This window comes from Diadema setosum, chromosome 13 (genome assembly GCF_964275005.1).
Source record: "Diadema setosum chromosome 13, eeDiaSeto1, whole genome shotgun sequence".
Classification (NCBI taxonomy): domain Eukaryota; kingdom Metazoa; phylum Echinodermata; class Echinoidea; order Diadematoida; family Diadematidae; genus Diadema; species Diadema setosum.
Window position 1 is genome coordinate 16,803,828 of NC_092697.1, and position 17,018 is coordinate 16,820,845.

At 39.5% G+C, this 17,018-nt stretch overlaps 1 protein-coding gene across 1 annotated transcript; it reads right to left on the reverse strand.

The window, feature by feature from the left end:
• Positions 1-6,940: 6,940 nt before the first annotated feature.
• On the reverse strand, positions 6,941-16,234 carry LOC140236451 (tartrate-resistant acid phosphatase type 5-like). The gene is made up of 6 exons (XM_072316376.1): positions 15,997-16,234; positions 12,098-12,294; positions 11,361-11,488; positions 10,129-10,335; positions 7,718-7,865; positions 6,941-7,192 (listed from the first exon to the last, which is right to left on the reverse strand). The coding sequence occupies exons 1-6, from the start codon at positions 16,232-16,234 to the stop codon at positions 6,941-6,943; spliced, it is 1,170 nt and encodes a 389-aa protein (XP_072172477.1).
• Positions 16,235-17,018: the final 784 nt, after the last annotated feature.

The following is a 17,018-nucleotide window of genomic DNA, read 5'->3' on the forward strand; positions in this document are numbered from 1 at the left end:
ACATGAGAGAGTCACAACTCAAGCACGTAAAAGATCCCGCTTCATTCATTCATCGCAAAGAGCAGGGTGTTTAACCCGGTGAAGTGGTCGATCCCGCCTCACGTCCAACTGGACCCCATGGAAGACCAGCTTAATGTAGCTGAATACGGGATATCCAGCCATCTTCTTAGATGGAAATGAACAAACAAACAAACAAACAAACAAACAAACAAACAAACAAACAAACAAACAAACAAACAAACGGGAAATAAAAGTCAATTGAATGGAACTGAACGACACTTATCTTGTCATCATTCCTATGGCGTCTCATGAACTCTTTGATCTGTATAACAATCATCCAATGTTCGACGTGATTTGTTAGTTGTGAACATCTGTATTTATAGGTTCTGAAAATGTGTTGCATTTTGAGAGGCATTCAAAGACTCAATTTCTCCTACATTGTGGACCAGAACTTTCATTAAGTCAACAAAGAAACCTGTGTATTATCTTTATACTTATGTATAGGTACACGATATATTTTATGTCCACACGCTGCGCTAAAAGTGTTTGTTGGGGGGGGGGGGGGGTCGTGGGAGGAGCGTAATTGTTATTACTAGGCCATGACCTAAACTAACAGTGCCATAATGGTAATATTGGAAACCCACTAACTTGTCGACATTGACATTGGATTACTGATAAAACCTTGAATCGAGTAAATATGGTACTTTCCTTATTGACTTGTAACTGTTATTACGAATGGTAATTTGGCTGACAAAAAGATTTGGATTTGTTATACCACACTTCCTTCCTGTGTAAAATCGTGAACAATCAGGAAACGGGGGAAAGCTTCCTTAAAATCCAGTTGATTCTTGCCATGACTATAGTATATAAATTGCTCAGTTTCATTCGTCCTCATTAATACGTTCATATCAATAACTTATCTGCCTACATTCGTATGATACCTTCAATTAAACGTTGCGTTCATCCTAATCTATTCATTTTCAATGTAGCATAGATATTTCTACAGTATCTAACTGTATGTCTGCCTGTCTATCTATCTATCTATCTATCTAGTATCTATCCCTATCTATCTATTTATCTATCTATCTATCTATCTATCTATCTATCTATCTATCTATCTATCTATCTACCTATCTATCTATCTATCTATCTATCTTTCTATCTATGCTACAACCATCTACAGTATATCTATCTGTATTTTTTCTCTCTATCTAAACTATTTGTATATGCGAATATGCGTGTGTCAAGCAATGATGTACCTACACGGTGATCGCAGAATCAAAGTGATAGTATAATCACAACTTTGCAGCGCTCGTGAGTATAACGGATTCTGAGATCGGACACGATTCGATTATTGAAGAACAATGAAAATCCCTTCTTTATTCCAGAATTTTGTTCTCAACTCTGCATTGTTTTGTGAAATCTCTTATATCAGTGCTTAAAGGCATAATTTACCATTTGCAGATGAAAGCATTAGTGCTATAAAATAGTTCTAAAATGTGAGTTAGGGATAGAAACAACCACTGTCAAAATTTGAATCCGTATAATCGATGTTAAGTGTTGTTAAATACACAAAATGTGAACAATAGTTATAATAAAAAAATTTCCAGACTAAACCGTATACAGTTACGGTTTATTGAGAAAAACCCTGATATCTCCTTATATTTTAAGTTTTACTGCAAATATTTCATATGGTAGGATGTTTTATGATACAACAGACCTACACATATGCATCAAATATGATATCTTGAAAATTTTTGAAATCACTGCTCCCAAAGGTAAACTGGACCTTTAATACAAAATCTCACACTGAAGATAGTATACATCTCGTAAATGTTTGGTATAAGGTAAAAGTTGCGTGGATGACATTGTCCGTTATGAGATAGTGGCGTCATTGGTACGAAAAATAAGAAATAGGTAGAGCAACGAGTTTAGGTTTTGGGTGATTCAAAACAGTAATCAACGACAAGTTTAAATGGCCATCAATTTGTGCACTTACTTTCACACATAATTATAATACATAACGAGTCTCTCCAGATCCTTGCTAGATCAGGCGTGTTTCTGTGTGTGTGTGTGTGTTGGGGGGGGGGGCATTACATGAAGTGTTTTGTCCCACAAATTTGTTCTCAGCCAATCAGATGCAAGGATTTCTGTAGCTTATAACTGTTTCTAAAAAAGAATATATATTATATATGACAAAAAGCTTCACGAAATGCTCTCAGGCTTTACAACAAAGGTTTGACGGGTGGGGGTGGGTGCAATGTTCCACCGCTATACTCCACATGCTGAGCTTAAACAAACAGATAAACAAAAATCAACCAGTAATTCTTTTTACGTAAATATCTTCAAAGACAAGGGGATACAGTTTCATTTGTTTGTTTGTTTTCCTGTGTATTTTATTCTATTTATTTTAACCTGTACGTGCATTGGGATCCCTGTTTATAAAGGCACTGCTTCTACTGAGGTCCCTATATACCCTATAAAGTTTCACTCTTCTTTCTTAGTTTTCAACTAGTTACGATGTTTTAAATCATGTAGGCCTATTTCTATGTGTCTTTTTATTGTACTTCTCAAAAGATGGCAAATAAATTGAATAGACTAGCACTGGACATAATTGAATTGAATAGAATCGAATTGAAGTGAATTGAAGTGAACTGAACATCACTTTAGCACAAATGGCGCACTGATATTCGGGTATTTTCTTCGACTTGACTGTTCGTATCCACACGTCTATCTATGTGGTGTCCATAGGTACAACCACTAGCCATGTATTTTGGGACTAGTCATATAGGATTAACGCCTACTTTAGGAAGAGATTATTGCAGGATTGGATTGTGGGGCCATGGGGATATCTTTGAAGGATGTCTGTTCTAGAGATGACGATGCTGTGCTTTCTTTTGTACATTCTGGGTTGAACGCTGATAGTGATATACGAAAGCGTACAAGATTGGTTTACAATGGCATTTCCTTAACTGTTATGATCACCAAAGGTTCTAAAATGCTATAAGTCGAAGTATTTTAAATCATATGTTCATATAAACACCGACTTCTGTAACATAATTTCTATGGTTACTCGTATACTAGTAGATTGGAACTCTTTATGGACTTGATCTCATACGTATCGTCGAAAAAATTCATTTCGGAACGTCCAATACATAAGTTTGCTCACCAAAACAATTCTATGTATTTTCTCACCCAGAAAAGGGGAGAATGACGCGAGGCACAGTGCTTGATAACAGCACAATGCATTTCAGATAGCTACCGCGACAATAGGTTGTAAAATCGCAGCTTGTCTTCGCGGTCGAATTCAGTTTATTTTACAACCAATTCGGCCAAACTATTTTCCTCATTGCCAAATTGTAAGGCCAAAGTTTATCTATCTAATGATAGAAGAAAGTACATCCCTATAGGCATGGCTCGACACTAACTTTTTTGTTTGGTGGCCCGATGGGGCCACCAAAATCCTAAATTTCACATTTTTGGTGGCCCAAGAAAAAAATTTGGTGTCCCGAAAAAACAACAATAAAAAACATTAAAAGTCCTTTTTTTAATGAGTCAAATATCTAAGATTTATGATAGTAAGAATTAGAAGATGGACATGTATCTACTCATAAATAAACTTCAACAAACTTGCAACACTCACTCTCAGGCATTCATTCAGTCCTTTTCATCCATCCTTTGAACAAATTTAACTGCTAATTTCCGGCGAAAAAGTTATGCATTTATTAACATACTTTTCAAGAAATTTTGGTGGCCCGAGGCGAGCCACCAAATTTGCCCTTTTTTGAAATTTGGTGGCCCGACTTTCATTTTTGGTGGCCCCGGGCCACCGGGCCACCGTTAGTGTCGAGCCCTGCTATAGGGTTCATAATTATGGTAGAATCACTTCATGGATATGTATAGTGTCATGGAAAATCATGTTTATGCCTCAATTCAAATGCTGAATATGTTGGACTTATTTGACGTAGTCACAGCGTGGTATTTGAAGTATTATACTTTATCTGCCAATTTTCACATAATTATCATGGTTTATTAAATCATTTTAAGGAATTATTCAATGATTTTCTAAGTATTTTTCTTTCATAGTTTGGGATTCCATAAAAATGTCATGGTCGGGCCACTCACACACAGACACAGACATACACACACAGACACACAGACACACCCACACACACACATACATACACATACACATACACACACAAACACACACACACACATACACATACACACACACACACACACACACACACACACACACACACACACACACACACACACACACACACACACAATGAAGTTTGATAACTTTGGTGACCTGAAAGAGCTTTAAAAAAGAGTTAGTCGAGCTTTGCGTAATCAATCGACGTTGTAATTATTTTTTGTTCCATGCCAATCTGTCAACCTTTCTCTCCTTTCTCTTGTATCACACGTTACTCTCATATCTCTTGCCATCTTCATGATAAATTGCTACGAGAAAGAATGCTCTCAAAGGATGGCTACGTAGATACTACAATAGAAGCAATTGCTCGATAATAATTACGATCGAATGCAGCATATCAAATGGATCTATACGATTTTATTCCGATATGAATATTTTCCGATGTTATCAAATGCAGCAAGATTAGTAGTTTAATTAGTCTCATAGATAGACATTTGCAAGTAATTTCTTGTTTAATTAGAATGTTTCCACATGGATATCTTAAGGAATTTTAACCAGATATTGTAGAAATTCAACAACAAATGATTATTGAATAGTCGTACGCGGATTTGAGAAGCGAAAGTTGACAATGATGATTGCACACTTGCCATGAGCTGTAAAAGCAACCATAAATGAACCATAGACCATTATGTTATGTCATCATGCAATATGCATCTATAGTCATTATCCTCATGGGTTTTAGAATTGAGATTACTCTCAGCATTTAAAAGAAACAAAACGAAAACCAAGGTCATTGTTGCGTGTCCGTCCATCAACAATCAATCAACAATTAGAATTTTGTAGGGTTTTCGAAACAATATAGCAGCATTCAGTGATAGTTAGTAAATATATGCACAATAGAATATTACATTATTAATCGTGAGACAGGGAAAGGGTAAAAACAAGTAACCTTTCAAGCAGAATTGAAAACATATCGGTATAAGTTAGATTTATTCTATTTCATCTGAGCAGCATGGTTCGACAACTGCAAAGTTACCAATTAGATCTGTTGATAAAACGGTTTCATAGTTTGAAACAAGTAAATCTATCCTTTAGCCCCCTTCATCAATTCGCATTCAGCCTCTATAAACATAGATTGCTACACAGTTGATAGGTACTGTAGTTTATAAACAGGTGGTAAAAGACTTGTATTAAGAAGGCAAGAGACATACAGACAGATAGATAAACAAAGGATAAGGAGAAAGAGAGCGAGAGAGGAAGAAAGGAGGTGGGTCTAGAAATATTTGATGTCCTATTGTCACACACTGTTTCCACAAAATGAATAACCTGTTAAAGATCAAAGGAATGACACATCGGATCACACTATAAAGCTCTATCGCTATGCAGAATGTAGTAGCATCATTACATAAAATAACTTTGAATCCATTAACCTATAACCCCTGAGGTGTATAAAGAACATTTAACCTGGTTGTGCTGTGGTCAAGTCGTATTTTTTTTTTTGCTTCTTCGAAGCTGAAATAAAAACGACAAACAGCACGCACAGTGTGCAGTACTACTTCATACATATAGCAAGATCCAGTGTCACTGAAGTGCTAATCGCATGACTAAGTGCTGAAGAAAAAATGGCAAGAAATACAAAGGGCTGCCTGGTCAGATGAATGGATCTCATTTGGAGGACAAAGTTTTCAGTATGGAAAGCCAAAACAAAGCAAAAAACAAAACAAATATATTACCTGTAAAAAGTATGCTCTAGCTGATATAAGCAATGCCTTTGGCAAGATGACAAAGAAAGATTGTGAGAAACTAAAAGTTAGAGATCATCCTTAGACATACATACTTGGCACACAGAGACACTGACCTTTTTGTAAAATGAAATGGTATTGATATGACTTCCGCCCAAGCTCCCAATTCATACATAATACCTTGCACCTGTTGCCACGTTCGAATCCATGAATGTTACGCGAGTTTGCGCGTATGACACAGAGAATTTCGGGTCGCAAGTATAGTTGTGGCGTGTATTGGCTTTGCTGAAGGGTCGTTGCCCGCTAGCTGCAGGTCAAAATAATGTCTGCCTCCACGCACGAAGTCGTAAGATTTACTTCTTGGCAATGTTCCTGAGCGTTGTTCTGATGATGTCATCACAGCTGCTTCTCGAGATACGTGTTTATTTTTTTCTCTCTCTCTTCATGTCATCATCTCACATCAGATTTGTGTTTGTTCTGGAGGTGAGGCCGAGATTGAGCTCAAAATAATATGTCCGTTCTCAAAGAACTGCACGTGAGTGCTCGACGGCAGGACTTGTGTTAGGCCTTTTTCAGAATGAAAAACTATGAAAATAGATATTTTACTGGTGAAAGTCGATAAAATGAGTGTGGTTAGATGAGAATATAACTTGATTCAAGCGAATATTCTCTCCTTTGTTCCTGTAGATATAGGCCTACTTCGATTCTCTGCAACCCGTTTTCCTACTTTTCCGCTGACACCTGGTACAGGGCACGTTTTATGACGTGTTCCAGGATTTGTATCGTCTGCACCCAAACACTTTTACTGAATGAAAACTACGTCACAGTATCATCCCCCCCCCCCCAAAAAAAATCATTCAATGTTTCTAGGTGAAAGGCATTATGGGTAATCTGCCTATCCGTTTCTCAAACCTATTGTGAAGAGGTGCTCACAAGCGCACCGGGGACTGAGAGAGGGAAAGAGATAGAGTTGTTCTGCTGCTCCTGGCGGTGCAAAAATAGTTCCATGTCAAAGAGCAGCTGACGGCATGCACGGCTATTCTTCAGTCCTTCGAGGTGATATTGTGGTCGTGTGCAGGTCCCACACATCTTTGGCGTCAGTGAACGCGACCGTCAAATGCTCGGGCGTGGCCTCGGCGTACAGGAAGCCCCCCTTTCGCGGAATCTCCCCCATGTGGAACAGCTGCCAGTCGGGTGGCACGCTGTGCCGATGCGTCTTGGCCGGATCGATTTGCGCGCCCGCTCCGCTCACGAAGTATTCGACCGGCGAACCGGGCTCGTGGATGTGCTGTTAAAAGGCCAAAGGAAAATGAACACTGACGTGTGCATGAAGCTGAAATGTTTATAGCTATGAAAGTGATACCCTTTTTTCAAAATCTCTTCTCGCCTTTGACCCTGGGGGAAAGGTGGTAAATACCAATGCCACAAACTATGGAAGAGCAATGACCAGTATGAAGAGGCTCCTCTCCTTAATCAAGAAAGTATCCTCACGTATCTTACATAATCATCTAGATGATTGAACATTTTCAAGGTAATCTACTGCCAATACGGCAATATTTACCTAAAGTTGAAGTCAAGTAATTAAAGTGAAATGAAATGTTATTATTTGCAGGTCTACACATCCAAAGTCATTGACCACACCTATAATAATGGCAGCAGCTGTTCACAGATGTTCTAGTTCGAAAGTTCTTATCACTTTTTATTGATTATAAAGGGAGAGAGAGAGAGAGAGAGAGAGAGAGTATTGATAAAAAAAAAGAGGACACGATTAGAAACGAGCATAATCCCAGATTTCAAATGAACGTAGGCTTACCTGCAAGCTATGGTCATGTCCTGCCAAGTACGCCGAAACGTTGAATTTCTTGAGGAGCGGTTCTAGTCTTTGCTTCAGACACTCTGTGGGTCCGTGGGCACCGACGGACCAGACTGGGTAGTGGCCAGCCACGACTACGTAGCTGGCTCTATGAAAGGAAGAAAGGAGATAACTGACATGTTATGATCATCAGCCTTGTGTAAATCATCTCACCTCCCCTCCCCTCACCGCATCATAACAGACGGTACGATCAACCGCATAGGCGCCGGAAGTGTGTGTGTGTGTGGGGGGGGGGGGGGGGGGGGGGGCGGCCGCCCCCCAATCCAAAGAGGGGGGGGGGGGGGCAAAACGCGTTTTTGCCCCCCCCCCCAAAAAAAAAAGCCCCCCCCCAAAAAAAAAATAAATAAATAAATAGATAAACAAATAAATAAAAATAGATAAAATAAGATAGATATGTATATAAATGAATAAACGCGAAAAACATAGCTACAAATGGCAGTTTTTGGACTGTAAAATGTCAAAATTTCCAAGCTCGCTCGCTCCGCTCCCTCGCATTCAATCGCTATGCCATTCTCCTAATGTTGCTGCCAGTAATTGCCAGCAGTTGCGCCTGGACCGCCCCCCTTAATTTCCAAAGCTAAAAAAAAAAAAATATATATATATATATAGCTACAAACGGCAGTTTGGGGAATGTAAAATGTCAAAATTAATCGTCAAATTTATTCGTTATGCCATTTTCCTAACGTTGCAGCAAGTAATTGCCAGCAGTTGAGCCCGGTGCGCCTCCCCCTTCATTTTCAAAGCGAAAAACATAGCTACAACGGCAGTTTTTGGACTGTAGAATGTCAAAATTTTCAAGCTCGCTCGCTTCGCTTGCTCGCATTGAATCATTATGCCATCTCCTAATGTTGCTGCCAGTAATTGCTAGCAGTTGCGCCCGATGCCCCCCCATTAATTTCCAAAGCGAAATATATAGCTACAAACGCCAGTTTCGGGACTGTAGAATGTCAAAATTTTCAAGCTCGCTCGCTTCGCTCGCTCGCATTGAATGGTTATGCCATTGTCCTAATGTTGCTGCCAGTAATTGCCAGCAGTTGCGCCCGATGGGCCCACATTAATTTCCAAAGCGAAAGATATAGCTACAAACGCCAGTTTTGGGACTGTAGAATGTCAAAATTTCAAGCTCGCTCGCTTCGCTCGCTCGCATTGAATGGTTATGCCATTCTCCTAATGTTGCCGCCAGTAATTTCCAGCAGTTGCGCCCGATGCCCCCTTAATTTCCAAAGCGAAAGATCTAACTACAAACGGCAGTTTTGGGACTGTAAAATGTCAAAATTTTCAAGCTCTTTCGCTCCGCTCGCTCGCATTTTATTGTTATGCAATTCTCCTGAGTTTCTGACAGTATATAATTTGTCGTTTCACACCGTCATTCCATAATCCATGTAAGGAAAACTTACAATGTTGCTCAATGACTGCGTTGTTGAATGTATCACATTCCGTAATGTATTGTAGTCCCATTATTGCGCACGCACACACGCACATGCATACCAAAGAGTAACACACCGTCAAAATTACTTTTCCACAAGGTGCCCACCGTACGCCGCTTTACATACAATTGTATATATATATATATATATATATATATATATATATATATATACACACACACACACACATATATATATATATGTATATATATATATATATATATATATATATATATATATATATATATATATATATATATAGATGTGTGTGTGTGTGTGTATGTGTATATTGTGTAACATATATATGGTGTATCGTGAGCCCCCTCCAATATTTGCCCCCCAATCCAAAACTGCTTCCGGCGCGCCTGATCAACCGCAACTATTAAACGGCATGAACTCATTTATTTCGCCATTGCTGGTTATAATGTCTTATGAAAAAAGATGGACCCTTTTAGAGATTCGTGCCCTCTTCTTTGAAGCCAAATAAACGGCTATCAAATGCAAAACCAGGTTAATTCACACGAAGCATTTTGCCTTCACGTTGAGACGCGATCTTCGATCAACTGAAGTTTAACATAGCTCCTTCGCAGATGATCCTGTTTTCGTTTCTTGTAACAGTACACTTATCTTACATTCCATTTAGCAAGTCTATGTTCAAGAATGCTAACAAGAACCTGATAGCCCTTGTCATTATTAATGGCACATCAATCGCGTTTGTCAATTTTCTCATTCGATATCAACTGAAAGGATCACAGGATGTATGCAAGGCCTATTATTAAACACAATCAGACTAATGCTTTTGGACATGACTGCACTATCTCACTGTCTTACATTACCAGGAAAAAAAAAGGAAGTCATCTTTCTCGTGATTCTTCCAGTTCAAGGTATTCGTAAACTTCGGGTTGAAGAAAAGTTCGAACAAACCTTTTCGTTTCGTTCAGCTGCTGTTCGAGCCAGGTCCAGTGGTTCTCGGCAGCGGTCACGTTCCAGGGTCCCGTCGGGGGAGACCCGGGGAGGGTCTTGTTTCCCAGCCCGCACAGGAGCATGGTGTCAATCACTATAAGGAACAGGTCCGACCGCGGCGAGTCTGAGATACGGAATTCCTTGGAGTAGTATAAACTCGGGAAGTTCCTGGAGAGAGTACCACAAAATAAGAATAATAATGTTACTGTCATAAGACTTCATACGATGATTGTTTTTTGCAGAGGCGGATCCCCGAGTTCAGTAAAGGGGGGGGGGGGACAAAACAGAAATCTGGTGGCACTTCCGGGTTTAATCAGCTGACAAGCAAAAAAAGAACAAAGAAAAAAAAACCCGCCTCGTACACTTCCGGGTTTCATCAACAAGCAAAAACAAAACGTTTTTCTTTTTATTTCTTGTATTCAAAACAAAATTAAAGGGGAGGGGTGCGCCTCCTTTGATCCGGCATCCGGCACTGCTTTTTTATCTTCTGTTTTATGAGACGCCCGAGATTCCTCGACATATCTTACTTCCAAACACGAGTGCTTTATATAAAAACAAAACCAACAACACATGCTGTGATAAGTCTCGTAACGCACTTTCGTCATACCTGTCAAGCGACACTGCATCTCGCTTAGACATCCTTCACTGTGTATTTTATCTGCAAGCCTTATTTTCAGGAGACTTGCAGTGAGATACATAACGTTATGAAAAGTACATACGCCTAATAAGGCCTACATGTGAGCTGTCCTCATGCCTATAAACGGTTTCCTGAAACCTTAAGAAAAGAGGCTACCCTGGGGCTACCCTGGGTAAAGAACACTGAATCCTATAAGTTAATCAATTAATGAATAAACAAATAAATGAATAACTAAATAAGTAAGTAAATAAATAAGTAAATACATAAATGAAATAAATGAATAAAAGAGGAAGAGATAACTTTTTATGTGGCATGAATTCGAAAAGTGCCTCAATAAGGAACTTCAAAGGAGAAATAGTATGAAAGTATATATTTAATATTCGTCATGCGTCTACAATTGCCAGTGGTGTTGTTTGGGTCAGTGCAAAATAGTTATGTCTATAAGAATAATGATCGCGCCGGGGTTTTTATGAAGTTTAATAGTTCCTCTCATATAAACACTGAGAAACGGAGAAGCAAAACATTGGAAGGAGAACGAAAGAAAATAATGTTTTACCATCTCATGGAGATCTCGGAATACTCAATTTGAGCGGTAATGTTTCCTTCATAATCGTGATTGCCGGGAACGATGTACCAAGGGGTCTTCAGCAACGACTCGGCCGTGTAGACATTTTCAAATGTCAACTGGGAATAGAAATTAAAGTGGTATAATACGTTCTGGATAATAATTTAGTTAGGCAACAGAGCAAGCAGCTTAGTAACACAAGTTTCTAATCAAATTATTGAAAGATCGACTAGTTTGGCGGGCCAGAAAGGTGGTGCCCCTGTCGGGCGTGGATTACAGACACACCCACATATACATACTGAGACACAAACATACATATTTTTAGATGATAATCATGGTGATGATGATGATAATAATGATAACAAAAATAATCATAATTATCATTATTATTACCATTTTTATTATTTTCATGATGATGATGATGATGATAATAACAATAATATATTAATATATATCTATAATTATACACAGTTCCCAATGAAGTCTGTCATATAATCAGGGACGATCACAACAGAGATGATGATGACGACGTAGTGCATCACTGGATCAAAACTTGTTGGGTTTTTTTTTTTGTGTTCTGGCAGTGTTCAACCTAGTAATTGGGGATCTGAATTTGGCAGCACAAAAGAAAAAAATCAAGATATCGGCCATCGAGCTATGTGCCTGAATAATTTAGTCTTTGACTATAAACTCAGAAAGTTAGACAATACAAAGGAGACGGCTCGTACTCGAAATCGTTTGTCTTTGACGTGTTTCACGCCGTGTTCGTAGAAGTTATCGCCCAGCTCGACGATGAAGTCCGGTTGAAAGCTGTCTGCCACGATGCCAACGGCTTCCGCGACGGCGAGCTGGTCGTAGGTGGTGTAGGGAGGCTCATCTAGCCCGCCCATGTCGCCCATGATCACGAAGCGGATTTCAGCACCGACTGCAAAACAACAAAAAGGAGAGACTGCGGTTACCGGAAACGTCCTAAGCTAATCATAATTGACTCTAAGGTTAGTAGCCCAAGTGACAACCACTTGATTATCGTTCTTTAATGCAAGGATGCTTTCACCCTGCCATCGTCGTCTACATAGCGTGCTTAATTGGACAGTACGTAGGATACTGCACACTGCAGTTAGCTTGCTAATTGAGAACATCACATTCTCTAAATATTCAAGTCATGGCACCTAAGGCCATTTTCCATGTAGGCCCTATTCGTAGAGACAAAAATGTTCAAATTCCGAGAAAAGATCCCCTGCCAACTGTAAATGATTAAAGTTGTCATAGTTTTGTCTGAATCACATGAACCAATTTCTATAATGTGATCCCCATGAATCCAAAGGGATATAGTTTTAGTTGAGATGGGGATTGAGGTTTTAACTTTTAGCAAGATAATTAGAAAACACTTACACGAAATATTAAAGAGCATACAATTCTAAGAGGAATTCAAAAGTTATTTGATGAAAATCGGTTTTGAAATGGCTGAGATATCCAAAAACAAAGTAAAACAAAGTGGCGCTAGTGGGTCCTATATACCTTTTATTAGGTCCACTTTATTTTGGGGTCATCCCACAAGAAGGACACGCACGGGTTCGACATTAAACAAAAAAGTCCATGAATCCTACAGCTCACGAGTCATACAGCCATTGAGTTCGACACATAGGCAAACAAAGCCCATGAGTTCGACATTAGGTAAAAACAGCCCACGATTTCGACACTATGTAAAAAAAAGCCCACAAGCTCTATACAAATACAAGGGGCTTATAATGTGTCGGTCCCCTGGGCCTTGTTAGCTTAGTGTTGAACTCATGGGCTGTATGACTCGTGAGCTGTATAACTCATGGGCTGTATGTCTATGACTCGTGAGCTCTTTGACTCGTTGGCTGTATGATTCGTGGGCGTCGGTTTCGTGACGTGCACCCCTTTGTTTTGGGATATCTCGGCCATTTCAAAACCGCGTTTCATCAAAGAACTTTCAACTCAACTTTCAACTTTTTCAACCCGAATCTCCATCTCAACCGAAACTATACCATTCATTTAACCTTTAGGCCTCTGAAGAAATAAGAGCCAAACTGTATTTTCCTTTAAAATATCCAAGCCGCACTTTAAAAAAAAAAATGAAAATCAATCATAAACGAATTTATGTAAAAGTTGTCGTCCATTTAAAGCATCGATAAACTTGTTCTGATAAGTATTAAAAATACCGTTGTTGCCGACTCCAGTGTCCGTATTGAAGTTAGAATGTTTTATATCCACAAATCGCTTTACCAATATTCTACAGACCATCCATCCATTGCTCCCTTTTATGTACCTTCTCTGCATCATCGTTCTTAATTCCACATTATACAACATTATACATTATACAACCAAATTATACAACCACATACAAATGTGAAAACCACAGGAAATGGACGAAAGCCGTGATGTTATTTTCATCGCATCGGACATGTCGGATGCCAGTTCCGTTGTGCTCACAAATGGTTTGGCGATATTTCTCAGACATATCATAACAAGCACGCACAGGAGATTTTGGTTGGATTAGATGGAAGGCTAAAAACAACGCACATACGCACGCACATACGGATACTTCAGATAAAAGAGGAGTATCATCTAACTGTTGAACAAAATTGCAATTTTTGAGGCGGAAAGAAAACAAATCCTGTGGTGGGTTTGTTGTCCCTGAGTAGCTCTTTTTTTGAACGGGAAGGAAGGTGCGGTCATAATTATAGTCAAATAAAGCATCAACTATTTAGGCAGGTATTTGCGGGCGCATCTATCCAAAGTCTTTATTTGGGTCCGCACGGCACTTGTTCTTATAATAATATTCTGCACATCAAGTGGCATTTCGTCACTTTCTGTCGACATTTCGCCCTAAAGGTGTACGACTGTATTAGTCTGTTAAGTATAACTAACCTGCTCTATAATAATGATATGCAATGATAAAGCAATTAATGCTCATACGACCTTCGGCATTTGTCAAGGTGAATGTTAGTGTTAATCGGTGGACGTGTCGTTATGTCCTTGCCAAGTCCGTATGCAGGAATGATTTCAGTCCACGAGTACTTAACACACAATTGCCTTTGTTATCTACGTCTTTAGCATTATCAAGAGTGAGGAACATCATGTTTTAGGGGAACAGGTTATCTGTCTTATTTGCTCGGCGATAACAGCCCCCTTGATCTTGAACGGGCCTGTCAGTCATGGGGCTGGGAAAATCGAGTTCACGCAGCCCTCAATCTGCTCGCGCGAACTAAAGGATGATTCTTTTCTGACGGCAAGGGAGGGCAAGCCGAAATCACTCGTTCGTTAATATTCATAATCAAGGCAAAGTTAAATAGCCGCATTTCGTTCGCGTGTCCTCGTTTCTGCAGGCACAGGTGCCAAATTTCTGTGTCAAGAACTCCAGTTTGGCAAACAGCGATGGCTAACCGCAGAAAGAGATGTTCCGTCAATATTGAATTAAATGACGATCATGCAAATGTAACATTTCCCTTGAACTTAGCACTGTAGTGTTTCATGGTTTTGTGTTTGTTTTTCGGGAAGTGTGAACCGGTTAAGGGGAAAAAAGACGTTAATATAGTTAAACTATAAGAAAAAGACCTCGCCGATTAGTATTTTGGTGGTATTACTAAAATGTACAACATCTTCTAAGTAATTACAGATTTTGAAAGAATAGTTTACAGTTAACATGGTTATGCTATGAGAAAAAGAACTTGTTGATCAATTTCTTCGTGATTCAGCATTTTCTAAAGATTTTAAACTTTGTTAAGAAAAGTCTGATGTCAAGTTATCTTTCATGGATTTGATTTGTCTCATTTGGTTCACTTTTTTGCCGAGAAGAAACGCTTCCAGGTCATGAAGAATATTTTGAAGCTCGTCATCACAAATTTCCTAGTAAGATAATTTTTCATGATCTGCACAAAAATGGAGAAATTAAGACCCCCTAACAAAGAACCCGCCATCAGTTTGCTGCAATGCGGGACACCTTTAAACTACTGCATCTTCTTTTGTTATTGTCCTACTTTACACAACGTTGGAAATTCATGGAATGGGTGTCGTGAGTTGCCATGACAACACCTATCCCAACAATCCAATGATATCATGCTCTTTTCATCCTATATTCCTCGATGAATAAGAGCAAAGGAAGGCTTCATTCATTGTCACGACATGGGAAGACGCACTATAATTCATTATCATGGATTCAAAACAAAACAATTCATGAATAATTGTTCGATGCGAAACAACAACAACAACTACTACTACTACTATTACTACTATAAAACTACCAAAGAAATGGTACTACTACTACTACTACTACTACTACTACTGCTATTACTATTGCTACTATAAAACTACCAAAGAAATTGTGCTACCGGAACTCTCTTCTCTCTTTCTAGTTCTGTTGACTTTTCTGTATCTATACATCCATTGTTAGCTCTACTATAAGCCGACAAAGAAGCGTTGCGAAGGGGATTTCTTCGCTTCGCAAAGCTGTCGACTATTATCATATAATTTCACCCAAAAGAAAAAAAAGACACCGAACGAACGACTGTATAAATCAACTCAAACCATCACTCCGAGAGAGGAGACAATGCTGGTTTAATGACAAAGCAATGCCAAATGCGAGAACTATACATGCCCTTACCTGGTTTGGCGTACCACTGCGGCGGCTTGGTAGGATGGGATCGTCGTGGCGGTGGATCCGTGGGCAAGTCCTGGGAGCTGGGTCTCGGAGAGGCGGCCCCACTTTCGCTGCGGGTACTGCACGCATCACAGTTTTGAACCCCTATGCAGTAGATTAGCGTCCAGGAGAATAGCAAACAGCATTTGAAGACGCTTGCCTTCGAGGACTGCGGAATGAAACACGAATGTGGTGGCGGCATCTTCCCCCTTCTCTCCAGACAAGAATACCAAACAAGTGCTATTTTTCTTTAGATGATATTATCAGTTAAATGAAAATACTTCCCAAGCGAACGACCCAAATGTTATGTTGACACTTTTATCACCCTGACATTTTTAAAAGTTAAACAAAAATGGCAACATAAATATTTGGGCTTTGGGACCGACTAACTTATTAAACAATGAAAACGTGGATGGATTTGCTTGAGATGTGGGTATATAGGAGAACAGAGCGAATCAGGTCTTCGGATGTTGTGAATCAGAGACGAAACCTCCCTGCATACGTTAACAGTGAGTGGTTCCGGGACGTTCGAGCGAGCGCTCCAATCTGATCCAACCTGTGGGGGTTGAATGAATCGCTTCGGCAGGTGGCCCTACAGTTTTATATACCTGTCCGAAGAGTCGCGCTGGGGGTCTCTGCTCCCTGACCAATCACAAACGACCGCTGGCGAGTGGTGCACCTCGTTTGTCACCCAATTGGAAGTGGACTCCAGAGTTTACTTTGTTTGTGTCTTTGTCGCGTGCCTCATCATAGTCCAAACTATTACGGAAGGATATGAGATTGCACCCTATAGGCAGTACTGTTAGGTCATCAATACGATTACGGTGCCGCCGGTCGAATAAGTTTTTAAAGAAATTTTAACGGTAAAGTGCTGTTATTTGATACCTATTAAGGCAACTGCATCATTCTTTTTTTTTCTTTGTTCCTTCCTGGACATCAGAAGTAAGTATCACTTAATGGTTACTTTTATGTTAGGTTTCCATTTT